Consider the following 26,601-nt stretch of genomic DNA (forward strand, 5'->3'; position numbering starts at 1 on the left):
AAAGCATGGTTCTGTGAGTTTTACCAGGAAGGTTGCTCCTGCCTCTACCTGTCAGCACAAAAGACAGCTCTGCCTGGTTTCATTTTGTGTGTTGTCTTGGTGCTCTCTCTTCCTTTTCTCCTTAGGGATGACTACTCAAGCTGTGAGAGTGAAATGGCATGTCTTGCTTCGGAAGCATGTCCTATAACTTGCCTTGCCTGTGGCATGTAGAGTATACCAACTGCTGCTCCAGCCCTTCTAGGGGTTTGGAAAAATCAGTGCTTGGGATGGGTTGTGTTTGTTAGCAAATGATGACCAGATGGTTTGTGTACCAAATGATGAGCAGGATTAAAATCCCAGCTTAGAGCTCTTCCATGGCTTCCAGGGAGAGCTATGCCTGCACCAGCATCACGCTTTCCTGAGGGTCTCACAGGGAACAGAAACCCAGAACAAAATCTCTTCCAAAGTGACTGTTTTGTGGTGTTCAAGGGTGATAGTGGGAGGAAGCAGGTACATCTGTTACCTGTGTCTGTGCAGGACAAGGAGGAGTTGCTGTACACCTCAGCTGGGGTCTGGGTGATGTATTTTGAGGCTGACAGCTCTCTGATGTGGAAAGCAGTCCAGCATAAGGGAACTGGGGGTGCCTGGAGCTTGCCCTGCCAGGGCACCCGCCTGGGCTTGCTGGCATGTGGCATCCTGAGCTCCCAGCTCGTGGTTTTGCACTTCTGGGTCTTGGTACTAACCCTGCACAGCTGGGTAGCATGGCACAGGGCAAGAACCAAACTTGTTTGCTTGAGCACTCATGGAATGAGTTTTTGAGACTCAAGTCTTTGCTGTAGGCCCAGCTGCTGTCTGGGATGAATCCAGCTTCTGAGTTTCAGGCAGCTGAAGCAGATGCATATCTGTGCTCACCAAGAAGACACTTTGCTATTTACTTGTGCTTGAAAGCAATTACACAAAGTTCTCTGCTGCTAGCAGGGATTAAAATGTGGGTATGATTAGAGGGCAAGGAAACCACTGTTGTAATCTCACTACCTGTAGTAGTTGTGCTTTGCTTCTGTAGTTTGTTGTCCTAATTACTTAGTCCATGGTAAAAAAAAAAAAGACAAAGACTCCTTGTAGATTTTTCCCTGTCTCTTGGTTTGCATGCATCCTGAGTAGCACCACTTCCCAAAACGTGTTGCTGGTGGCAGTGTTGGTGATGCTGCTTTGGGTGCAGTGGGAGACAGGCCTGCTCTGGAGCAGTGTCCGTGTAACGACAGGGATGGGGACAGCCCCCCCTCTCACCGCGGGTGAGATGCTGCTGGCAGAAGTGCCGCTGGTGGTGTTGCCTGTGGGCTCTGGTGGGCATTGCCATGGGTGCCTCTCTGCTTTGGGCTGCTCTTTGGAGATCTCCAGGTGGGACGAGAGTTGTATTTGTCATTGTTACTCTATTGGCACGGTGCAGCAGCATGCTGTGGCAAAGCCAGGCACCTGAAACTCCTCTCGGGAAAACACCCGTCCCACCTCGGTCCCAGGAGGGAAGGTTTCCTGGCTGTGGGGCGCCTGGGTGCAGTGCTGCCGCTTTGGGATCAGAAGCGCGCAGCTCAGCCGCGGCTTGGGCTGGGAGGGAGCAGTGCTGGGCGCCCATCCCCATCCTGCGCAGGGGCAGCCCCGCACCAGCCGGCACTGTGCCCGAGCTCCTGGGTGAATCCAGGGCCTGGCACTTCGGCAGTACGTAGCGGGCGGCTTCGCTTAGCTACCAGTGCAGCCCGCAAGCAGCCCTCCGCGGCACCGGGCCGGCCCCGTCCTGGGAATAACCGGCGTTCCCGGGCTGTCATTAGGAGCGGAGGGGCCGAGTCGGTTACCCAGCCGCTAACCACCGCCAGGGCTGGAGGCGCGGGCAGCTCGCTTCCCTGCGGGGCTGCGGGCCGGTAGCTGCGGGCCGGCGGCGGCGGCGGGAGGGGGCCGTGCGGGGCGGAGCGGCGGCGGCGCGCAGGCGGAGGGCGGGGGCCGCGGACGGAACCACTGTCAGCGGCGATGGTGCGGCCCCCTCGCTGCATGCCGGGTAGCGCCCGGGCCCACACGCGTCCTGCGGCGCCCGGCGAGCCCCGGCGGGCGGGCGGGCGCTCGGGGCAGCCTCTGACAGGCGCGACCTTTCATAAGACGGCCCCCGCCATTGGCTCCCCGCCCGGAATATCGCTGCAAGGCTCCCCGCGATTGGCTGGCTGCGCAGCATGCCCGGCGCGGCGCGGGGCAGCGGCCCCTCTCCCGGCTGGCGTGAGTGCGGCCGGGCGGCGGCTGGCGGGAGCCGGGGAGCCGCGGAGCCGCCACTGTAACCTGTCTCTTCTCTCTGCAGGTTGGTACTAAGAAGTGCCTTTCCTGACGTCTCCGCTGCTAGAGCAGCCGCTGCTTTTGCCTTGCTTGCTGCCAGCTAGACCGCGAGGACAGCGCATCGCCGCCACCGGGCCGGGCCCCGCCGAGGGAAGGGCGCTGGCCTTGCCGCAGGCTGCTTTACTGTACAATAAAAGTTTGCCGCCAAGGTCAGATCTCTGCTGCCCGCAAGCCGAGGAGAGGAGAGAAAACAAACCAACCAACCAACCAACCAAATCAAACCGCCCCCACCCCCCGACAGCCCCCATCTCGGTCGCTGCTCTAAACTGCTGCATCTGTCTATGCCAAACTAATCGATCCCGGTTGCACCACAGATTTTCTCCCCCCGCCCGCTGCCTGGAGACCCCCTGCCAGCCCCCTCCCTGCCAGCAGCTCGGACAACCCCCCCGCTCCCGGGTCCATGCTTGCCTTGTGGGCTCCGCTGGGCTCCCAGGATGGGCTGCTGAGCCCCGGCCACACCTTTTAACCTTCACCTCTGCTGGCAGCGCCCGGCCTTGCTGCGAGCGCGGAGGCTGCGCCGGGTAGCGGTGGCACCGCTGTGAGCTCCCGCTGGCACCGCTGCCCCGTGGGAGCCCCGGCCACCCCCTTGTGCACGTACTGTGAAATATAGGGAGCGGGGCAGGGGGGGTGGGGGGGGGAAAGAAAGAAAGAGGAAAAGAAGCGTTCTGGAGGTGGCACTTTCATCATTTCCAGTTCGATCGGTTCAGCGGCTCGTTGGTCCGTTTACCGTTGGAGATTGTAACTACCTGTAAAAGGCTAAAAAGATGGCTGTTAGTGTCACGCCGATTCGGGACACAAAATGGCTAACGCTGGAGGTGTGTAGGGAGTTCCAAAGGGGGACTTGCTCACGACCAGACACGGAATGTAAATTTGCACACCCATCGAAAAGCTGCCAAGTCGAAAACGGACGTGTAATCGCCTGCTTTGATTCATTGAAAGTGAGTAAATGTTCCCTTCTTTCCGAGGCTATACGGTTAATGAGGAGGCAGTTGTGGCAGGAGGAACCCTGCAGCCCGAAAGGGAGCGATTTGCTGGCTGCCGGCGCTGGGCTGTTGTCGCTGCCGTGATGTTGCTGATGCTTGTCGATTTGTTGGTGTGTCGTTTGGTTGGGTTTGGTGGTTTTTGGTTTGGGTGGTTGTTTTTTGCTGCTTTCCTCAGGGGAAAAGGAAGGATCGGAGGAGGGGGTGGGGAATGAAGGGAAAATAACGCCTGGCAGGGCTGAAATGCTCCGGTGTGGCTTACAGCAGCTCCAAATGACTCTCTGCCTGTAGCTGGAATAAAGGGCACTTCATGTAGAAACAGCAAAGTCACTGTGAGGACTCTTTGTTTTTAATAGCACAAACCACGTAAGCAAGATGAGGATTTGTTTTCCATCTCGTAACTCCCAGCGGGTTGTTGTTGGTGTCTCTGGACAGCTGATGGTGAATCTTAGAAGAGTGTTTTCCTCCCTGGGTTATTTGGGTGTCTGTGAGCACCCTGCTTGTATTTCCGTGGCTGGGAGTGCTGTGTTGATCCTGGTCTCCTTTACAAGTGCTCTCCCTTCAGGGAAGGACGCTGCTTAGCAGAGAGCAGGGTGCCTCTGGGCGTGCGAGCAGAGAGGCTGCAGCCTCGGGGGAATTTTAGGAGGCCTGTCTGAGTTTGGGCTGTGCATGCACAGCTGCTGTTTTACCTTGGCTGTTGTTTCAGCAATAGGTGCTAAATGTCTGGATCCCAGCCCCTTTCCCTTCTTTTTTTTTTTCCCCCCAAATGAAGTGATCTTAACATTTCAAATGCTCACAAACAGTACAAAATGAATTCAGTAGTGTCCTAAAATATCAGAAGCTGGGAAAGAAAAACATGCCTGTCAGGTTTGATAAAGTGTTGTTTTCTTCTTCTTGGAACCAAATCCCAGGAAGCAGAGCAGAGGCTGAGTGTGTGGAGCTGGCTCCTGGCAGGGCCATGCCTCCCTCTGGGGACGGAGTTGTATCTGTCACCAGTGGCTGCAGGTTGCTGATGCAGCCGGGCCCCATGCAGCGGCAGCTGGGCAGGCAGTGGGGTGACAAGGGTTTGATATCAGTCCTGCAAGCTTCCTGACTTCAGAAGTGTGTCAGGGTGGAGGGGGAACCTCTAAAATGCTCTTGGGGTTGAAAATGCCCAGCCCCACCACCCCATGCCATGCTTTCACTTACAGAGACTGAAAGGGTTTTGCTTGTGTTCAAATTGATTTCAAGATTACACTAATTCTGATTCATGGGGGGAAGAAAAACTCATTTTAAAGCAAGGAATTAAAATGTTTCCATGCATGAAGGAAGTGTTGGCACCAGGAATGGTGCCAGGGCTGTCAGTGCTGCTGGGAATCCTGGCCCTGAGACATCGCCCTTGGTGGAGGAGTGGCCACCACACCGAGCGGCAAGGGACCCACCTGGCCTCAGAGACCTAAACCAGCCTCTGGTGAGGGGGTGTGGGAGTGAAGATGGATTTACTGGGACAGTAATACCTGCAGCATTCCCTGGGCTAATTCCCACTGCACTGCTGTTGGGTTGCAGCAGCCTTACCCCGCTGGCCTTGCACTTTTCCGAGCCAGCATCCAGAGGAAAAGGTTGAAACAAGACTCCAAGAGTTACTTGGAGGTGAATCTGCTCTGCTGTGGGAGGTGGCATCACCTGAGTTTGCTGTGTGCCAGGGTCCTGCTCTCAGGTTCCTGACGACTGCGATTGCTGTCAGTGCCTCCACATCTCGGTGCTGGAAGAGGAGGCTGGCGGTGACGGAGCTGCAGCAGCAGCCTGGGCTTGTGTCTGGCTGAGGGACGCACACCAGGGCCCAGCCAGTCTTGCCTGTCCCCGTGGCATGGCTGGCTCTTCTGTGGCTGTCAGCAGGGCTCTTCTTTTCCTTTTTTAATGAGGGAGATAATTGCCACCGTTGTGAAGGGCTGCCAGGTCCGTGGGTAACAACTGAAGGTGACATTAGAGCCTTACTGCACTGCTTCAGAGTGTGGAGAGCAGGCTTCTGCTGCCCACACAAAGGCAGCACAGGGGCTAGGCTGTAAACTGGGAAGGAATCTGCTATTTTTTGTAGTGAAGTAGCTTGGATAATGTGGGAGAATAGCTAATAAACAACCTGGAATAGATCCCTTCAGTGAAGCCCTGTCCAATCCAGGCAGCAGAGAAGCAGCTGCCCAGGTTTGGGTTTGTTTCAGATCTTCCTCGGCTCGTGTGTGTAAGCTGAACAGGCGCTTTGGAACCTTTGCTGCAGTACCACAAACCTGAGAGGTTTTGCAGAAGCAGTTTTGGGGAATGGATCAGATTGGTCTGGAACCTGTCAGCTCAGTTATTAGGACATTCAGTAGGAATTTGTGCTGTTTCAGCAGTTCGGTGTTGGATGTGATGTCCTTGCTCTACTAAAATAGCAGTGCCACAAAAAACGGACCTCAATATTGAAGTTTCCTACCTGTGGGCAATGTTAATATTCTCTGAGGAGCTGTTCTTGTGTTGTCTCTTGGACACCACAGAGGTGGTGGTTTTTTTTCTTTGCAAGCTATGACTGCATCTTCCCCCCCTGGTGCTCCCCAAAATCAGTTTGTCTTGCAGAAGATGCCTGCTGTGTGCCGAGGGCAGGCAGGTGTGTGAGTGCTGCAGAGAGCTGCAGCCCAGCAGGAGCTGGCCGGGCAGCTCTGCTATCTTTAGAACGCAAACAAGCAGAGCAGACACTTTGAGGAGCCCCTGTGAAATGGCAGCACCCTCCTGCTCTGCCTGCCCAGGCCTTGGCCTTGGTCCCAGGTGTCCTCCAGGAGCTGCCAGCCCGGAGCAAACACGGCTCACCTGCTCTGCCCCCAGGAGGCAAAAATAGACCTCAGGAGGGGGACTTTCAGCCTCTTTTATGTCCTCCCTGTGAAATGAAAGCAAAGCCTGTCTGTGTATAGGTCTGGAGCAAAAAGAGTGGGGTGTCTGCTCTCCAGATCTCCATGTTGAGGTACCACCTTCTGTACCTTCATGAGGACCACAGAGATGATCAGAGGGCTAAAGCACCTCTCCTACCAGGACATACTGAGAGAATTGGGGCTGCTCAGCCTGGAGAAGAGAAGGGAGACCTAAGAGCTGCATTTCAATATCTGAAAGGGACCTACAGGAAGGCTGAGGAAGGGCTGTTTAGAAGGGCCTGTGGGGATAAGATGAGGGGCAGTGGTCTGAAACTGGAGCAGGGCAGAGTTAGGTTGGACATGGGGAGGAAGTTCTGCACGGTGAGGGTGGTGAAACGCTGGAACAGGTTGCCCAGGGATGTGGTGGAGGCCCCATCCCTGGACCACATGCATTGTCAGGCTTGGTGTGACCCTGAGCAACCTGATCTAGTTGGGGGTGTCCCTTCTGACTGCAGGGGGCTTGTACAGGATGACCTTTGAGGGTCCCTGCCGACCCGATGTGCTCTGCGGATCCGTGCCGGCAGGGGCGGCTTGCGGAGCTGCGGCGCTGCAGCCGGGACCTCTGGGCACGTGTCGCTTGTTGGGACACATGTCCTTGTGTGTGCCCCTTGTGGTCCCCTCTCAGTGCTGAGAGGTGGTTGTTCCATCTTAATTAGGAGAAAAAGGGAGGCAGGAGCAAGGCTGTGACCTCAGCGAGTAGAGCAAGGAGGAGGTCAGGGCCCCGTCAATCAGGGCAAGATTTTTATCATGCCGCCGTTGAATACCCTGCTCCCTAATTAGCCCTAATGAAATCTGCCAGGCTGTCCTTAGGGTAGTGCATTAATCAAGATGAAGGCATGTGGGGCTCAGCCAGCCCTCAGAGAGCAGAGGAGGATTTGAGCCCAGCCTGGATTCAAATTGTGCGCCCAGCCGCTGAGTAAGCTCCAGCCTGGCCTCTGCCTCCTTCCAGCGCCACAGGAATTTTGTCCTAAATTTGGATGCCTGCTCCACTGGCTGCAGCAAAAAAAAAAAGCAAGCCCTCAGCTTCCTAAATCAGGAAGCCCTTCTGCCACAGAAATCTGATTATTTTGTGAGGAGAATTTTAGAACATTTCGGTTGGTTTGGGGTTTTTTTTCCCCTTTCCTTTCGCTTTCTTTCTCTTTCTTGGGAAAACGTTGCCCGAGGAGAAGTCGTTTCTTGAGATGACGTTAGCCCCAGCAGATGCTCCAGAGATGACTCATCTGATGGCTCCTGCAGGATCAAAATGTCTTCATGCAGGGGAGAGGGATGTCAAATGCAGCCCCTGCAGGAGCTGCAGCTGCCCTGGGGATGCCCCCCCGGCCTGCCGTGGCTCCTCCGCTCTGCCGCCTCCCCAGCCGCCACACCACCTTCCCCAGCCGTGGAAAGGATGAAAACAGCCAAGAGGAAAGAGAGGAGAGGGTGAGGAGGACTCAGCATGGTTGTGGTGCTGTTCCAGCAGTGGGCTTTCTGGGCACTCTGACTCAAAATGTGGCAGCTCCACTGATGCAGGCTTCACTTGGCATCAGTGGATGCGGTCAGCACCGCAGGGTTTGATCACAACTTACCCCCTTGGAGCTGGAGCCACTGCCACTTCCAAGGAGATTTTTGCTCTCCTGAGTTACACTGCTGCCTTTGGGCTTGTCATCCCCCTTTGGGTGACACTTCCCTATGGGTGCAGAGTGAGGACTTTATTTCCTTTAACCCCAAGCAAAGCCAATCATGGTGAGCAAATTCCTCCCCAGCGTGGCAGATTGTTGGCTCTGTCTCCTCTTTAGGGAGAGTTAAAACTCCAGGCACACAATGGCAGGTGCCACTTGAGCAGGTGACTCTGTAGTGCTGTTAGCTTTGTGGCATCACTCAGGTGTGAGCTACAGCCTCTGGGGTGCAGAGATTCAGCTCATGGTGGGGGGCAGGTGGACACAGGGCTCATCCCAAGGGAACTTGTGAGGCAGGAATCCCTGGGAAAACAAAACCATGTCAGCAATGTTGAGATTCCTGAGCTGTGTTTTGCTGTTTTAATCCTCTCCCTCTGCTTCCCATCCTGGAGCTCAGCCTTCCTGGCAGAGGCAGGGGCTGGAAAGTGGCAGATCTGTTGGGAAAATGATGCAGTTGTTAGGCTGCCTGGCAAATAATCCATTACAAACCCCAAACCATCAAAGCCATGCATGCTCCTCAGTGGGAACAGAAAGAGCATCCTGAAACCATACCAGATTCCCAGAGAAAGGAGTTAGGGCTCACTGCAGTGTTCAGAATTCATGTTACAGTCTCAGCTCGACATCTGCAGGAAGAAATTAAAGCAGAAGCAAACCTTTACCTTGCAGCTTTTGCACTGTGGTGGTTCAGAGGCTGTGCAAACCCAGAAACCAGCCTCAGTCTCTGCTGCCTGTGGTCAGGAGCTCTGCTGGGTAACTCCAAACCAGAAACATTTTGGGAGTGCTGGTGGGCAGTGAGCAGCCCATGAGCCAGCAATGTGCCCCTGTGGCCCAGAGGACTGATGGCATCCTGGGGTGCATCAAGAAAAGTGTGGCCAGCAGGTCAAGGGAGGCTTTTCTGTCCCTCTGCTCTGCCCTGATGAAGCCACATCTGGAGTATTGTGTCTGGTTCTGGGCTCCCCCAGTTCAGGAAGGCCAGGGACTGGCTGGGGAGGGTACAGCAAAGGGCTGCAAAGATGCTGAGGGACAGGAACATCTCTCTTGTGAGGAAAGGCTGAGAGAATTGGGACTGTTCAGTCTGGAAAAGAGCAGCCTGAGGGGGATCTCATCAGTGTTGATAATACTTCAAGGGTGAGTGGCAGGAGGGTGGGACCAGGCTATTTTTCCCCTGGGCACAGTGCAGGCGAAGGGCACAGGGTAACAGGCACAAGCCGGAATGGAAGAAGTTCCATCTAAACATGAGGAGGAGCTTCTTTAAGGGTGCTGGAGCCCTGGTGCAGGCTGCCCAGAGAGGTGGTGGTGGAGTCTCCATCTCTGGAGACATTCCAAACCCACCTGGATGTGTTCCTGTGTGAGCTTCTCTCAGTGACCCTGCTTTGGCAGGGGGGGTTGGACTCGATGACCTCCAGAGGTGCCTTCCAAGCCCTACCATTCTGTGACTCTGAATTAATTTAAAGAGGAGGGACAATTTAAAGAGGCATAAAATAGGCAAACCTCTTGTTGAGAGCATTCAGCCATTTGTCCTGGCTCCTGGGGGCAGTGGTGAGGAGCAGGCAGTGGTGAGGAGCAGCCCGTGGGGGCTCTCCCCTGCCCGGGGTGACCCTGTGTCACTGTTGCTCTGCATTCTGAGTACGGAGGCTTCATTGCCAAGGCTGGCTCCAAACGCTGCTGGAAGCAGCAAATGACATCCAGGATGGAATGCTCACATCTGGTTTTTGCCTTTGCAGAGGCATGAGTGCCAGATGCAGCAAAACCTGCTAAGAGGAAAGCCAGCCCTGGCTGGGAGGGGGTAGGAGTGGGCAGGTGTCTGAGCCTCGCTCCGTTTTCTTGTGCCTCCTTCCTTGCTGTGTTGTTCTTCCCCATGGATTGGTGATGGATGTGGGAGACTGGGCTGGTGGACAGCCATGTGCCTGCTCTGCCTGTTCCCAGCAGCACTGCTCACCCTGGGAACCAGCCCTCAGCACTGTCCCAGGGCTGGCTGGGGTCTGGACTTGGGGGTAGGATGGTGGTACAGCAGTGCCCTGAGTTCGAGCACAGACTTGGAGTAAGGAAAGCTTTGGTGAGGAGCAATTGAAATGATTCCTGGTGTGTGCCCTGTCCTTGCCCTGCTCTGTGGTGCTTTCAGAGGGAGCAAGCAGAGTCTGGCTGGATGTGTCACAGGAGGAGCACTGCTGCCTGCAGCACCAGGCCAGCTCTGCTGTTTGAGGCCCAGGGTCCCAGCCAGCACTGTGCCAGTGACACTAACTCCCTGGGTTTGTCCACTGCCTCCCTTGCTGTGTCCACCCAGGTGGTGTCACTCTGCCTGGGGGGCATTAAGGGCTGAGCTTCCTGGTCTTTAAAGGGTGTGAAGCCACCTCAGAGTGTCTCTGGGTGGCTGTGCTTATGGCTGTGTGTGCTGGCAGCCTTGATGGGCACAGGCTGGACCCGTGCAGGTGGAGCTGCCCTGGGGCAGCTGCTCCTGCTCCCCTGGCTGTGCCAGCCCCATGCCCTGGCTGGGGGACCCAGGCTTGGAGGTTCTTCCTGCAGAAATGAGTTAATGAGCTTAAATGAGTCCTTGTATAAACTAACAAGAGATGCTTTTATCCTTGCCCCAGAGTTCTGCCTTTCTCCTTCAGGAGGAGGATTACTGCTATTGAAATAAGATTTAGCAGCGAGCTGCCAGGTGCTGAAGCACAGGATTATGCAAATGGAAAACCTATTTGGGGCTTGTGTTTGAGTTTATGGAAATCCTCAGGACTTAGCCCCTTCATTAGGGAACATCTAATTATTGAAGTGATGCAGAACACCCCTTGAGGTGGTTGGAAGCAGAGGCCAATGTTAACACCTGATGAAGCAGATCTTGCAGGAGCAGAAGGAACGCAGCTGCAGGGCGTAGCGAAGCTGCGAGTGCTGCACCCCGGCAGGGGCAAGCTGGGAGCTGCAGCAGCTTCAGGAGCTCCTGCTCAGGGGCTGGCAGTGACAGAGGAGAGCTTGAAGGACCTTTGGTGACTCAGCAGAAGCTGTCCTGGAAGCTGGTTGCTCCCTGGAGAGGTGGTGTCCCAGCTTCAGCCTGAGCAGAGGCATTTCTGGCTGCAGCAGGTCTAGGGGTGTGAGAACCAGGATCTGTTTCCTCAGGGTGCATTCTTTCAATGCAGAGATGTGATTGGGGCCTCATCCCTGGAGACATTGATATGGCCCTGGGCAGCCTGATCTAGCTGGAGGTGTCTCTGCTGACTACAGGGATGTTGAGCAAGATGACCTTTGAGGGTTCCTTCCAGCCTGATGTAGTCTGCGAGTCTGTACCGCCCCAGTCACCGCATGAGCCTCTGAGAGCCAAACCCAGCAGCCTGGTGTATCCCAGTGCACTTCAGCTGCCAGCTCTCAGCCCTGGAGGTCCTGACAAGCTCTCTTGCCTTTCCAAGGTGCACCAGTGCTGCTCTGATGGGAAGTGCTGCTCCCTGAGAAGCTTGCTGAGGAGGAGCAGTGGGGCTTCAGCAGGAGCGTGGAAGGGGCCAGCTGGGGTAGCAGGCTTGGAACGAGCTGCCTCTCCAGAGCACTTAAAGCCCTGTCAGGTTCCTGGAACGACTCTTCTCAGCTCCAGCTTCCTCTGGACCATTCCTAACTTGGCAAAACAGCACAGAGAGCCAGCAGCAGAGGAGAGGAGGCTTTGAGGAGAGGAACATTTCCTCAGGAAGCAGGGTGGTTTGCTTTCTGTCGGCGTGGTTTCAGTGAGCCGGAGTGGGAGCCTTTCCAGGCCTAACCATGAGCATAAGGGACTGAGAGAGTGGGACTGGGAGCTGGGAAAGAGGGCTTGCAAAGCATGGAAGTTGTCCTGCCTGCCGTGCCAGCTGCAGGGGATGGCATGTGTCCTGTGTGCCCAAGAATCAGCTGGCATAAAGAGGGGGCCAGAGGGACGTGGGTGGCTCTGGGGCCACCTTCACTGGGGCATGTGCCTGTGGGACCAGTGGGAACAAGCGCCCTGTTGAAGCTGTGATGGAGCCTGGCAGCTCCTGGCTGGGGCGGGCCGTGGGCCAGGGTTGGCTCAGTTACAAGGGGGTCTGCAGTGTCTCTGGGCAGCAGGGTCGTTGTTGGTGGACACACGGAAATAGACCAGTCCAGGAGCCGTGCAAAGCCAGGGCAGCTGCAGGTGCAGCTGGTGACCACCACTGCTAAGGAAGGGAAAGGCTGTTGCTTTCTGTTCCTCTGAAGTGTCTCCTATCTCCTGGCCTTAGATTGAGTTGCTGTCCAAGGGAGCTACCCACCTGCTGAGCCTCAGGAGCAGCAGAGGGCAGGTGGCTCTCAGAGCAGTAATGCTTCTGTTTCCAGCTCAGGCCTCACTGTGAAACCCCACAGGCAAAGCAGATTCTTGGAGAGGAAGACCCCAAACACGGCAGAGTTGGTGGTGCTCTTGGAGCAGAAGCCAGCCATCAGCCTGCAGCGCTGGATAGTGGAGCCAGGCTGGGCTGGAGCTGGGCAGGCTGCTGGCTCCTCTCTCACTTCCCATTTGCTGCAGTGGAGCTGGGCTGGAGAGCCAGCTTTTGCTGCTAAATTGTGCCTGTAAGTGAGCATTCTGGTGCTGGGGCATGTTCTGCAGGGCATTCACATCAACATACCCTTGCCTGTCCAGCAGCCTGGTGAAGCCTTCCTGCAGGCAGCTGAGTTCGGAGGCACTGAGGTTTGGGCGGCGTTTGGAGCTGAAGGAGAACACAGGGGAGGAAGGAAAGCCTTGCCTGGGCAGCCTGAACGAGCCAGGAGCTCCCCCCGAGCCCGGTGCCCCTCGGGGCAAACAGCAGAGTCCTTTGTTTTGATTGTGGTGGTGTTGATTCCTGTCGGTCCTGAGCGCCGTGCCTGGCCTGGCGTCCTGCGGAGCAGAGCACAAGGCTGCAGAGCAAACACCAGCTGCTCATAACCATCACCAGATTAAGATTCTAGGAGGTCCCCCAGCGGCTCCTGCTAGCTTGCCCTCCCCAGCTCCATTCCAGGGGAGCAGGACCTTGCAGCCCTCTGCTCCAGGCTGGGTGGGAGGGTTCAGGCTTTGGGGATGCTCTAAGCTGCTGTGGCTGGAGAGAGGTCCTGTCAGAGCTGGCAGTTGCCTTTATCTCCAGCTGGTACCACCGCAGGGCATTCATTGCAGTGGCTGTAAAGGGGTAAGGCTTTTGTGTGCCTGCTCCCTTTGGGTAGAGATGGGCACTCCAGAGTGCATGATGGTCTTGATGATCTCCAGAGGTCCCTCCCAACCCCTACCTTCCTGTGGTCCTCTGTTCAAGGACAGGGACTCGCTGGAGAGGAGCAGCAAAGGGCTACAAAGAGCTGAGGGGAGTTGGAACAGCTCTGTGATGAGGAAAGGCTGAGAGAATTGAGGCTGAATAGTCTGGAAACGAGGAGCCTGAGGGGGGATCTCATCAGTACTGATCAATACTTAAAGGGTGGATGTCAGGAGAATGGGAGGCTGTGTTCAGAGGAGCCCAGTGACAGGACAAGGGGCAGTGGGCACAGACTGGAACATCAGAAGTTCTGTCTAAACATGAGGAAGAACTTCTCTAAGGGTGCCAGAGCCCTGGAGCAGGCTGCCCAGAGAGGTGGTGGTGGAGTCTCCATCTCTGGAGACATTCCAAACCCTTCTGGATGTGTTCTTGTATGACCTTCTCTAAGTACTTTGGTCCAGGGGGGTTGGACGCAGCAATCTCCAGAGGTCCCTTCCACCCCCTGCCTTTCTGTGAGTGTGTGCAGGGTTGCTCCTTTGACTTTCAGAGCTAAGTTTTGGCTCATGCAGTTAAGGCCAGGTCTGTTCTCCAGCTTACAGAAATGGAATGTGCAGGGAGGTGATAAAATCCCACAATGATAGAACTGTCAGGGTTGGAAGGGACCCCAAGGCTCAGCCAGTTCCAACCCCCCTGCCATGGGCAGGGACACCTCACACCACAGCAGGTTGCTCACAGCCACCTCCAGCCTGGCTGCAAACACCTCCAGGGATGAGGCTTCCACCACCTCCCTGGGCAACCTGTGCCAGTCTCTCACCACCCTCCTGGGGAATAACTTCTTCCTCACATCCAATCTGAATCTACTCATTTCTGGTTTTGCTCCATCCCTCCCAGCCCTATCCCTCCCTGACACCCTCCAAGTCCCTCCCCTGCCCCATTTTCCCCCTTGTTCCCCTCAAACCCACAGCACCTGGGCTCTGTTGGAGTCTCCTCCCACCCCAGGTGTGGTCACTTTGCCTTCCCCACCCACTCCCCTATTTAATCCCCAGCAGGAAGGGCAGCAGCCCCAAGCTGAGCCCATCTGGGCTGGAGGATCCTCCTCTCATCTCTGGTGAGTGCCCCTGGTGCTCACTGGGTGCTGGTGGTGGTGACTACAAAGGCCGGGGGGCCTGGTGGCCCCCCGGTCGTTAGGGCAATCCTTGATGACTGCTTCAATGTCACCCAGGGGTGCTGGCTGGGCCTCCTTGCTGGGGCTGAGCTCCCCTGGGTGGTATCTTGGCTGGTGGGGGTCTTGCCCCCCAGCTCTGGGATGGGTGCACAAATGGTGGTGGTGGAGCAGGAGCTGTTTAGTGAGATGATATGATGCTAATTACCCCAGCCCCCCATACCACAGCAGGTTGCTCACAGCCACCTCCAGCCTGGCTGCAAACACCTCCCTGGGCAACCTGTGCCAGGCTCTTACCACCCTCATGGGGAACAACTTCTTCCTCACAGCCAATCTCAATTTCCCCATTTCTGGTTTTGCTCCATCCCCCCCAGTCCTATCCCTCCCTGACACCCTCAAAAGTCCCTCCTCAACCCCAACTCCCTCAGTCTGTCCTCACAGCAGAGCAGCTCCAGCCCTCTGCTCATCCTCGTGGCCCTTCTCTGGACACCTTCCAGCCCCTCCAGATCCCTCCTGGCACAGAGGCTCCAGAACTGGCCCCAGAGCTCCAGCTGTGGTCTCAGCAGAGTGGAGCAGAGGGGCAGAATCCCCTCCCTGGCCCTGCTGGCCACACTTCTCTTGCTGCAGCCCAGGCTCTGCTTGGCTCTCTGGGCTGCCAGTGCTCACTGCTGGCTCCTGTTGAGCTTCTCCTCCCCCAGCACCCCCAGGTCCTTTTCTTCAGGGCTGCTCTCCAGCCAGTCCCTGCCCAGCCTGTATCAGTGCCTGGGATTGCCCCAACCCAGCTGCAGGACCTTGCCCTTGGTCTTGTTGAAGCTCATGAGGTTGAGGAAGAAAGAAATGATGAGAGAAGACAGAAGAAAGACAGGAACTTGAAGGAAGTCAGATGCTGCTACACCACCTGAAACACAGCCAAGGAGGAAGGACTTGGTTTGAAAAGTGTGAGCAGACAGAAGGGGAGGAGAAGGAAAGTGTAAGGCAGGAGAGGTGCTGAGCAGTGCAGGGGTTGGATGCAGCAGGCAGAAGGGCTCTGAAATGCCTTGAGAAAATGCAGAGTGCATTTGCTGTGGCTCTGGCAGCTCTGTGCCTCCTTCCAGCCGTGGCTCCTGGTGGGGTTTGGGAGCTGCCTGCTGACAAAGCTGATGCTTGGTGCTGGAGCTGTTGGGATCCAGAGGGAAGCCACCCTGAGTTTGCCTTGCTGGGGGCTTGTAAGGCGATGGCTGGAGGAAGGAGTGAGGCCCTGGGGCTGCCCCCGGGGGTCTCGGGCTGTTAGCTGCTGCTCTTGGGGTTGCCTGCAAGCCTGGGGAGGATTTCTGCACAGTGTTTGCCCCCAGGTGTTGCATGTGTGAGTGCCCAAGTGGTCAGGCACTAGCAGTGTGGAAGGTGGGAGCTGTGAAGCTGAGTGCTTTGCTCCCTGCTGTGCCTTGGGTGCACACACACACGGGGTGCCCTCTGTCCACACTCTGGCCTTACACAAACCCCTCAGCTTAATGACAGAGGATGGCACAAAGCAAGGGGCACTGCAGTCAGGTGAGGAGCAGGAGGGGGAAGAGTTCAGAGCTGTCTTGCTTGGAGGTTGACCATGAGCTGTGGGCAGGCCCTGTGCCAGTGGGAGCAGCTTTCAGGAGAGGCTCAGCTCTCCTCTGGCCAAGGCAGCTGTGTGTGCCCTGGGGCTTCCAGTGCCAGCTGTGCCACGGGGCTGAGCTTCCTGCCTTGCTTACAGCACAGCTCTGGTAGTATGTGTGCAGACCCCTCCTGCAGGCAGGCTGCTTCATCTGAGGGGCCTGGAAGGGTCGTGGGGGTCGAGCAGCTCTGTTGTCAGAGTTGCTGTGAGGTTCCAGCAGTGGCTTTGGACTCTGGCAGCGTCTGGCAGCAGGCACTCAGGAGCTGGCTGCCAGCAGACAGGCTGGCAGTGCTTGGGCATGTGTGTGGGCACCTCAGCAGGGCCAGAGGAGCTCCAGCTGTTAGCTGAGCCCTGCACAGGGCTTTCTCTGCCTTCCTGGGATCACAGAGAGAACCATTTGGGTGGAAAGGGACCCTCCAAGGCCACCCAGTGCAGCTCCCTTGCAGCTGGAGCAGGCTGCCCAGAGCCCCTCTGTCTGTCTGTGTCAGGTACAGGTGTTCTGGTGGGGCTGGGTCTAAAACCTCTCTGCTGCTTGCTTGCTTGCTTTTTGCTGTCATTTGAGCAGTGTGCAGGAAACCAGCAGAGACCTCCCCCGAGGCCGGGGGGTGAAGGCAGGGGAGGTGCTCTGGTGGTGCTCAGCAGGAGCAGGGCTTTGGGCAAGGACAGTTTTGTTCCCTTCAAAGACAGGAGAGAAGCACCAAGTGGCCTGAGCAGGACTAGATAACTGCTGGCTTGGTTTTTATTGCCACTTGAAGACTTGGTAAAGTGCAGGGGATGAGACTGCTGAGCTCTTCATTTAGGTCTTTAACCTCAACTCTCTTCACTTGACCTCTAGGTTGGCAAAAATCTGTGAAGAAAACTGGCAGTGAAGTGTTTGAAGCATAAAAAAAAGGCATCTGGGGAGAGAGTAGAATAGAATTAACCAGGTTGGAAAAGACCTTGGAGATCACCAAGTCCAAGCTATCACCCAACACCATCTGAGCAACTAAACCTTGGCACCAAGTGCCTCATCCAGGCTCTTCCTAAACACCTCCAGGGATGGGGACTTCACCACCTCCCTGGGCAGCACATCCCAGTGGCCAGTCTCTCTTGCTGGGAAGAACTTTCTCCTCACCTCCAGCCTAAACCTCCCCTGGCACAGCTTGAGACTGTGTCCTCTTGTTCTGGTGCTGCTTGCCTGGGAGAAGAGACCAACCCCCACCCTGGCTACAACCTCCCTTCAGGGAGTTGGAGAGAGCAAGGTGGTCTCCCCTGAGCCTCCTCTTCTGCAGGCTAAGCAACCCCAGCTCCCTCAGCCTCTCCTCCCAGGGCTGTGCTCCAGACCCCTCCCCAGCTTTGCTGCCCTTGAACCTTCACCCAAGCTAAGGCTCCTTCAGGGCTGTCCTTCCACACCCCAGTACAAGGCTCCCCCTCCTGCCTTGAGCTGGGGCTGGGGCAGTGTCTGCATCGGGCTGGGGCTGGGCTTGCTGAGCTTGGCTGGTTGGCAGCTCCATGGGCACTGCAGGCCCTGGCAGCCAGCACCTTTGGCCAGCTCAGCAGGGGCTCATTCCTGTCTCTGCTGCCTTTGCTGGTGGGAAGCTCTGATGCAGTGAGCCTGCAGGGCTCCAGGTACATGGGGCTGTGCTCACACCAGCTCCTTGGGCCCTGCTGCTGGGCCAGGCTTTCCTTGCCCTCTGTCTCTAGTGTCTGCTGTTCTTCCAAGGGGAAACCCACCCTGAGAGGCTGCCTTTGAGTCCTGTCTCTGCTCTGCTCCCTTGTTGGCTGTGCTGGCTTGAAAACAGCTGAGTTGGGCATTAGTCTGTTTGATTTTGATAGATCTGATGCAGAGCAACTGAAGGAGCTGGGGATGGTGAGTGTGAAACAGGAGGCTGAGGGGAGACCTCATTGCTGTCTACAGCTACCTGAAAGGACCTTGTGGAGAGGCTGCTGCTGGTCTCTTCTCACAGCTGATTAGTGACAGAACAAGAGGCAATGGCCTCAAGCTGCCACTGGGTAGCTTCAGGCTGGGCAGTAGGAAGAATTTTTCCCCCTCAAGACTGGTCAGGGACTGGAAAGTGCTGCCCAGGGAGGTGGTGGAGTCCCCAAGCCTGGCTGTGTTTCAAGGTGGTTTGGCTGTGGTGCTTGGGGCTGTGGTTTAGGGGTGAGCCTTGCAGAGCAGGGTCCTGGGTTTGACTTGGTGCTCCTGAGGGTCTGCTCCAAGCTGAATGTTTCTGTGGGTCCGTGACTCCCTGTGGCATTTCTTAGCAGCTGAGCTCTACCATGCAGGTGCTGCTGTCAGAGTGACTGCCTCCCTTCCACCTTGCCCTGCTGCTGCTTCCAGAAGGGCTCTGGAGCTGCAGGGTCCCTCTCTGAGTCTCTTCTGTCCCTGTGTGCCCTGGTAGAGCTGGGGGTGGCTGTGGTGGCTTTCCCTGGTGGGCAGAGGAGGGCAGGTCTGGCAGCTGCATCTCTTTTTGCCATGCCCTGTCCTTCACCACCGTGCTTGGAGGTGCCAGGCTGGGCTGGGGGCTGTCCCTCCTCTGCCTTTGCTGTGCTGGGACTCCACCTGGTCTCAGAAACAGAAGTGTGGGGGAGAAGAGGGCACTGCAAGGGAGCTTTAGTCTCCTCCTCGTGCTGAGAGCTGAGCTGTTGGAGATGGCCCAGAGCAGAGCTGAGGCTGCGCGAGCAGCCCCCGGTGTGCCTCGGCTGCCCCAGCCCAGCCCCGAGGCCGCTGCTCTCAGCCCCGGGACCGTGGCTCTGCCTCACACACGCTGAGCAGAGTCGGCGGGGCGGGAAAAGTGCTTCTCAGATGAGCTCATGGTACTCTGCTCTTCCTTCTGACTGTTGCTTTGTGTTTCATCAGCTCTGCTGGCTCCCACACATGGAACATTCTGCCTTTCCCACAGCTCCCCGTGGCGGGAAGGCTTCGAGCGCTGGAGCCGCGGGGCCTGGGCACCGCTGCCCAGCTGCTCTTGGCTCTCTCCCCCTGTGAATGGGAGAGGTGGTGGAGCTCTTCAAGTGTCTTACAGTGGGCTGGAAGTGCCATGAGTACAGTGCTGCTCCCTGCAGAGAGAGTGCTGCTGGGGAACAAACTTCTCACGGCTGCCTTTGGGGGGTTTGGACCTCCCTCCTGCGGAGAAGCCCTTGAGCAGCCCTTGGCACTACCAGGAAGACCCAGAGGGGTCTTGGGGTGAATAGAAACTTGGGCATAGAAGGGTTCACCTCAGCATGAGGAGAAACTGCTTTCACAGCGAGGGTGATGCAGCTCAGGCAGCAGGCTGCCCTGGGAGGTTGTGGGGGCTCTGCTCTGGAGCCTTCCCGGCCCTGCCTGGATGCATTCACAGAATGCCAGGGGCTGGAAGGGACCTTGGCAGCTCATCCAGTCCAACCCCCCTGCCAGAGCAGCATCACCTACACCACCTCACACAGGAACACATCCAGGTGAGTTTTGAATACTTCCAGAGAGGGAGACTCAACACAGCCTCCCTGGGCAGCCTGCTGCTGTGTGCACTACCCTAGGTGAGCCTGCTTTTGGCAGGGGGGTTGGACTCCATGGTCTCTGTGGAGGTCCCTCCCAACCTCTCATGTTCTGTGACCCCACCTTCCACCCAGAGGAAAGCTGCTGCTTCTCCCTGCACAGCTTGGTTTTGTGGCAGGAGGTCTCAGCTGTCAGCTCCTGTCTCACCACAAGCAGTGGAGGGGAGTTCTGACCCCAGAGCAGTGCCTGGCATGTCGTGGGATTGCCTTCAGGACAATGCATCCTGCCAGCTCTGCTTCCCACCACTCTGTGTCCACTGCCCTCCTCTGTTCAACAAGTTAGGATTGAATCACAGAATCAGCCAGGTTGGAAAAGACCTCAGAGGTGATCAAGTCCAACCTATTCCCTAATCCGTCCTGACAGCTAAACCATGGCTCCAAGTGCCACATCCAAGACTTTTGTGAACACCTCCAGGGATGGGGACTCCACCACCTCCCTGGGCAGCACATTCCCATGGCCAAGCTCCCTTGCTGGGAAGAACTTTCTCCTCCCCTCCAGCCTAAACCTTCACTGGCACAGCTTGAGACTGTGTCCTCTTGTTCTGGTGCTAGGTGCCTGGGAGAAGAGACCAGCCCCCAGCTGGCTTCAGGTAGTTGTAGAGGGCAATAAGTTCTATAGAATCAACCTCAGAGATCATCAAGTCCAACCTGCTACCTAATCCCTAACACCTCCTGACAGCTAAACCATGGCTCCAAGTGCCACATCCAATCCCCCCTTGAACACCTCCAGGGACTGTGCCAGGGCAGGTTGAGCTTCACCTCTGGGTTCATCCAGAGCCCTGAGAGCTGGATGATAGGTTGGACTTGATGATCTTGAAGGTCTTTTCCAACCTGGTCTGGTCTGTCCTGTCCTACCCTATCCTCTGTGAAAGAGGCTGAGCAGCAGTTTCTGCTGTTTCTTAGTACTTTCTGCTCCTCTCACACCCTTGGCACCCATCTCAGAAGCTTTTCTGAGCTATCAGTGCAGGTTTTTCTGTCCCCAGGACGTGAGTCTGCCAGGGTTCAGCTTGTCAGGGCTTCGGTCTGGCAGGCTGCTCCTGCAGCCACGTTTCTGAGCCGCACGAGCTCCTGCCTGGGCCCTCTGCAACACGTGTGTCTGCAGAGCGTGACAGGGCTCAGGCCAAGGCCAGCCAGCAGCAACCTGGGCTCGGGCCAGGGACACAGGGCTGTGCCCACAGCCCATGGGGACAGAGGGGCACTGCCCTGGCTGTGCTCGGAGCCCCCAGCCCGCTCACAGGATGTCAGGGGTGGGAAGGGACCTTCGAAGATCATCCGGTCCAAGCCCCCTGCCAGAGCAGGAGCAGAGAACCCAGCACAGGTCACACAGGAACACATCCAGGTGGGGCTGGAAGGCCTCCAGAGCAGGAGACTCCACAACCCCTCTGCTGCAGTGTGTGGTCCCTGGGACCAGCTTTGTGTGGGGCCTTGCAGAGTCCCATCTGCTTGGGTGAGAGCTGCTGGTTGTGAGGGGGCAGATCAGAGAGCCATGGGATGGTAGGGATTGGAAGGGACCTCTGGAGGTAGGAGTCCAACCCCCTTGCCAAAGCAGGGAGACCCAGGGCAGGTCACCCAGGAACACATCCAGGTGGGGTTGGAAGCTCTCCAGAGGAGACTCCCCCAGCTCTCTGGGCAGCCTGCTCCAGGGCACCCTCACAGCAAAGAGGTTTCTCAACCTCTTGCTGAGGTGGAAATTCCTGGGGTGCAGGTTGTGTCCATTGCCCCTGGTACCGTCCCAGGACCCCGCTGAGCAGAGCCTGGTCCCTTCTCCTTGGTCTGTGCAAGGCAGGGAGCTGCAGCAGGGCAGCTGGAGAGCTCCTGAGGGCAAGGGATGTTTCCTCATGGCCTGACTGCTGTTTGCCCTGCTGTGTGCAGGGGGGGCAGGGCCTGGCTTTATCTGCACCCTGCCTCACAGAGGCTCTTTTGTTCTCCCCTTTGGTTGCTCTTTAGCTTCACCTGGAGAGCCAGCAGGGCCGGACCCGCGGGGCGAGGGCAGCAGGGACCCAGCCTGGCCCCGGCAGCGCTGGTGGCAGATGGGGGCTGATCAGTGCCTGCAGCCCACATCCTGCTTTGTCTCTGGGCTGCATTGATCCCAGATACCAGTGGGAGGAGGCCTGCAGAGCACTGAGTGCAGGAAGTGATCCCAGACTGCAGCCAGCTGGGGTTGCTTAGCCTGGAGAAGAGGAGGCTCAGGGGAGACCTCCTTGCTCTCTACAACTCCCTGAAGGGAGGTTGTAGCCAGGTGGGGGTTGGTCTCTTCTCCCAGGCACCCAGCAGCAGAACAGAACAAGAGGACACAGTCTCAGGCTGTGTCAGGGGAGGTTTAGGCTGGAGGTTAGGAGGAAGTTTTACACAGAGAGAGTGATTGCCCACTGGAATGGGCTGCCTGAGGAGGTGGTGGGGTTGCCGTCACTGGGGGTGTTCAGGGCAAGGCTTGACAGGATGCTTGGTTGCATGGTTTAGTTGATTGGGTAGTGTTGGATGATAGGTTGGACATGATGATCTCGAAGGTCTCTTCCAACCTGGTCTATTCTATTCTATTCTATTCTATTCTATTCTATTCTATTCTAACAAGAGGACACAGGCTCAAGCTGTGCCAGGGGAAGTTTAGGCTGGAGGTGAGGAGAAAGTTCTTCCCAGAAAGAGATATTGGCCACTGGAATGTGCTGCCCAGGGAGGTGGTGGAGTCCCCATCCCTGGAGGTGCTCTGGGGGGGGTGGATGTGGCACTTGGAGCCATGGTTTAGTTAGTCAGGAGGTGCTGGGTGACAGCTTGGACTGGATGATCTCTGAGGTCTTTTCCAACCTTATTGATTCTATGAAAAAGCAGTCTGTGAGCAGTCCAGGGCTGCTGAGGCCAGCACTGCTGCCCCGGCAGCAGCATCCTGCCCTGCCCTTTGCTGCAGGTGGTGCAAACAGAGCTCAGAGCAAGAAACTCTGCATCTATACAGGCTGAAAGTCTCCACTGTGATGGCATTTGCATGCCCTGGGGGTGCTGGTTCTTGGATCATCCCATGGCAGTGGTGGAGCCAGGCACTGACCTGAGGGCACAGCAGCTGGACCTTGAGCTGAGCCTCTGCCTCAGGAGCTGTTTTGGGCAGGTGTGAGCCACCACAAACTGGAAATTCAACTAACCTTGACTTGTGGCCACTTCCTCCAGAGCCAGGGAGAAACAGAGCCCAGTGCCACCTGGCCCAGTGCTCAGCCAACCCCTTCATGGTGCTGTGCTGGCATCCCCCTGGCACAGGTGCTGTGCCCTCCAGCCCCCCCCACCGTGCCACACCTGTGCTGTGCACCTTTCTGAGCAGGCCATGCAGCTGAGCTGGGCATCCTGCCTCTGTGTGTAGCTGTTGCACCCCTCCAGGGTTGTGTTTGGCTCTGGTTCTAAGCCAGCAGGCTGAGTGCAGCCCAGAACGTGAGGCAGAGAGCTCTCACATGCTGCCCTGCTGCTCAGGGCCCCTGGCCCAGGCCTCCAGCCCAGGCCCAGTCGGCTTTGCCAGGGCTCTGGGTAGCCTGTGGGCACTGGGAGGTTGTTTATTTGGTCAGGAAGCTTTTATTTGCCTCAGCACACACTCAGGGGGGAGGACAAGCCTGGTGTGCCAGCCTTTGCCCACAACACTTCTCCTTTCCTACCTTGGCCTGCTTGAACTTGTCCTTTGTTACAGACTTTGGAGTGTCTCTCCCTTTTCCTCCTGCTGCAGCAACTGATTATCTTTTTGGCCACTGAGATCTGAATTGCCTTCACTGGGGAGGGGTCTGGAGCACAGCCCTGGGAGCAGAGGCTGAGGGAGCTGGGGTTGCTTAGCCTGGAGAAGAGGAGGCTTAGGGGAGACCTTGCTGTCTGTGACTCCCTGAAGGGAGGTTGTAGCCAGGTGGGGGTTGGTCCAGAGCAGAGCAAGGGCCAGGCCTGCAAACTGAGCTCTGCTCTGCAGGCCAGGCCTGCCCAGCTCAGCTCCCCTCTCCTCCCCTCCCAGCCCTCTCCCAGCTTGGCTGTTTTTGTCCAGAAGTGACTAAGCTTCCTGTTATTCCACTCTGTCAGTTTTTCCCCATTGCTGCTGTCCTGTTGAGCAATGTTTACTTGCCAGCAGCTTCCTCTGCTGCTCTCCTGCTCCCTTCGCTCCCCACCTACGTCTCCCCAGCCCTGCTTTGTTGTTAGCAGCCCCTGTTCAGTCCCTCAGAGCCCTCGTGTCCGGCACTGACCACAGAGGCATGGAATTGTCAGGGCTGGAAGGGACCCCAAGGCTCAGCCAGCTCCAAGCCCCTGCCATGGGCAGGGACACCTCACACCACAGCAGGTTGCTCACAGCCACATCCAGCCTGGCTGCAAACACCTCCAGGCAGGAGGCTTCCACCCCCTCCCTGGGCAACCTGTGCCAGGCTCTCACCACCCTCATGGGGAACAACTTCTTCCTCACAGCCAATCTGATCCAGTCTCTGGTAACTGCAGCCATGCTTCCTGAGGAGCCAGCAATGAGTTCAGCCACTCTGAATGACCAAGGCACCATCATGGAACCATCAGGCACAGACTACTGGCCCTTGCACAGCCCCCCAGGAGACAGCAGCACCCCCATCTCTCAGCTGGTGCTCTGCAGGTGCCACCCCACGCCTTTGATCCCACACAGCAGCAGCTCCTCTCTCTGGAAACGATTCCCCTCCAGAAAATCCCCTGGCTGCACCTGCAGTCCTATCACTCCCCCCAGTCCTATCACTCCCTGACACTCTCAAAAGTCCCTCCCCAGTTTTCTTGGAGCCCCCTTCAGATCCTGGAAGGCCACAATGAGGTCTCCTGGGAGCCTTCTCCTCTCCAGCCTGCACAACCCCAACTCCCTCAGTCTGTCCCCTCAGCAGAGCAGCTCCAGCCCCCTGCTCATCCTCATGGCCCTTCTCTGGACACCTTCCAGCACCTCCAGATCCTTCCTGGCACAGAGGCTCCAGAACTGGCCCCAGAGCTCCAGCTGTGGTCTCAGCAGAGTGGAGCAGAGGGGCAGAATCCCCTCCCTGGCCCTGCTGGCCACACTTCTCTTGCTGCAGCCCAGGAGAAGTGAAGCCCAGAAGAGCTTTAACTGCTCCAGGAGTGCACTGTGAGCCAGCACTTAGCCTGCAGAAGGGACAGCTGCACTTGGGTCCTTCCCCTGAGCAGCACTGTGGCTACAGCCAGGGTGGGCACCACGAGGTTGTCCTCATGGTGAGTGGTGCTGGTGTGTATGAAGGACTGCCTGGCTGGAAACCCTGAGCACTTCGTGGTTTAGAGGGGTGGTTGGAAACCAGGCATTTGAGCAGGGCAGGGAAGCTGGGAAGGGCCTGGGGAATAAATCTGATGCAGAGCAATTGAAGGAGCTGGGGATGGTTAGTTTGAAACAGAGGAGGCTGAGGGGAGACCTCATTGCTGTCTGCAACTACCTGAGAGGACCTTGTGGAGAGGCTGCTGCTGGTCTCTTCTCACAGCTGATTAGTGGCAGAACAAGAGGCAATGGCCTCAAGCTGCCACTGGGTAGGCTTAGATGGACATTAGGAAGAATTTTTCCCCATTAAGAGTGGTCAGGGACTGGAAAGTGCTGCCCAGGGAGGTGGTGGAGTCCCCAAGCCTGGCTGTGTTTGGAGGTGGTTGGGCTGTGGTTTAGGGCTGAGCCTTGTGGAGCAGAGTCCTGGGTTGGACTTGGTGCTCCTGAGGGTCTGCTCCAAGCTGAATGTTTTTGTGGGTCTGTGATCTCCAGCAGCAGCAGCTCAGGTAAAGCTTTTCTTCAAGGCAGCCTGGAGGTGGAGGCTGGAGACCCACAGAGGTGTGGTGGCTGCAGGTGCTTGTTGTAGACAGCCCTGGCACCAGGAGCTCTCCCAGCCCTCTGCAGCACCTGGGACAGCTGGGCTGGAGAGGGACAGTCCTGATCCAGCACCTTGTGCAACTCAAACCCCCTCCAGAGCTGCTGGGGTAAAAATAACACCTCAGGAGGAGCAAACAAGTTATTTTGGTGTGCTAGGGTGGCCACCAGCCACTGAGCCAGGCCAGGGCCTCGCCTTGCTGAGCCACCAAGGGCTCACTGAGGCATCCTGAGCACGCAGGCACAGCTTGAGGCCTTTCCCCTGGTGCTCAGGTGGTGGTATGGGGGCCAGTGGCCTTGGGGGGTGGCACAGCAGGCTTCAGGGGTTGTTGCTGGGCTGTTGCTGCCCCCAGGCTCGGGGCTGTGTGCTGTCTGTGCTCCTGGGTGCAGGGTTCATTAGTCCCTGCTGAGCTACTGAGTAAGGCTGGCACCATGCCCTGGCCCTTTAGAACTCGTCAGGAGTGGCAGTGCCAGGCTCCAGGGCAGCCTGGAGCTGGTGCTTCAGTGAGATGTGCTGACAGCAGCTCCCCACAGCTCCAGCCCTGCAGTACCTAGTGGTGAGATATGGGCCCCTCTGGGCTTGGCTGGGTGTGCAGAGCAGCTCTTGGCTCAGGATCCTTGCTGTGCCCATCCCAGGGCACAGTTCAGCCCCAGGCCTCTCTCCTCACGCTCTTTGTAACTGCCCCCCGGCGCTGTGCTGCTCTGGGCTCTGGCAGGCCCTGCCCACTCTGCTGGGGGGCACAAAACAAGGCTCTCACAAGTGGCTGTGGCCCAGGGCAGTGCTGCCTGCTGTCCTCTGGAGACAGGGCAGGAGGGCCCTGTGCCATGGGGGCTGTGGTGGTGCGGGAGCATGTGCTGGTCCCTGAGCTGGCACCTGTGGGTCGCCCTGCCTGGGGACTTCTTTGCCTTCAGCCCAGGAGGTCCAAGCTGACTGCAGAGGGGCTGGTGGCAGTTTCTTGAAGGTGTGTTTTGTGCCCACCAGCTGTAAGAATGCTGTTAGCTGCTGTAACACCCAGGAGAGCCTCTCCTGTGGTCCCCCTGCCGCCCTCCCCCCCTGCCGCCCTCTCCTCCTGCTCCTCCATGGCTTGCTCTGGCAGTGGGAAGTTTGGATGCTCCTGAAGCAATGTGCTTCCTCTAACGAAGTGTAGCGCACTGTGAAAGGCCTCACAGGTCAGGGTTAGGGACAGGGGAGCTGTCTGCATTCCTGAGTATCAGCTCACTCCTCCATGCCTCCTGCCAGCCACTGTGCCCTGCAGTCAGGGGGCTCCCTGCAAGTGAGGGCTGCTGGCTTTGTGTTCTCTGGTTTGCCTGAAGCTGCCTGGCAAATTGATTCCCAGCTGCACTTAGCATTTGCTGAGAACAAGGGAAAAGCCTCCAAAAGGGACATAGCAAGGTCTCCAGATGCTGTTTG

At 57.2% G+C, this 26,601-nt stretch overlaps 1 protein-coding gene across 5 annotated transcripts in view; it reads left to right on the forward strand.

The window, feature by feature from the left end:
• Positions 1-2,995: 2,995 nt before the first annotated feature.
• Positions 2,996-26,601, forward strand: part of MBNL1 (muscleblind like splicing regulator 1) — a 60,949-nt gene continuing 37,343 nt past the window's right edge. For all 5 annotated transcript variants that reach the window (XM_054166301.1, XM_054166302.1, XM_054166306.1 and 2 more), the window contains exon 1: positions 2,996-3,290. In XM_054166301.1, the coding sequence (XP_054022276.1) occupies positions 3,117-3,290 (174 nt within the window). In that variant the 5' untranslated portion in view covers positions 2,996-3,116. The remainder of the gene's footprint in view (positions 3,291-26,601) is intronic.

This window comes from Dryobates pubescens, chromosome 13, assembly GCF_014839835.1.
Source record: "Dryobates pubescens isolate bDryPub1 chromosome 13, bDryPub1.pri, whole genome shotgun sequence".
NCBI lineage: Eukaryota > Metazoa > Chordata > Aves > Piciformes > Picidae > Dryobates > Dryobates pubescens.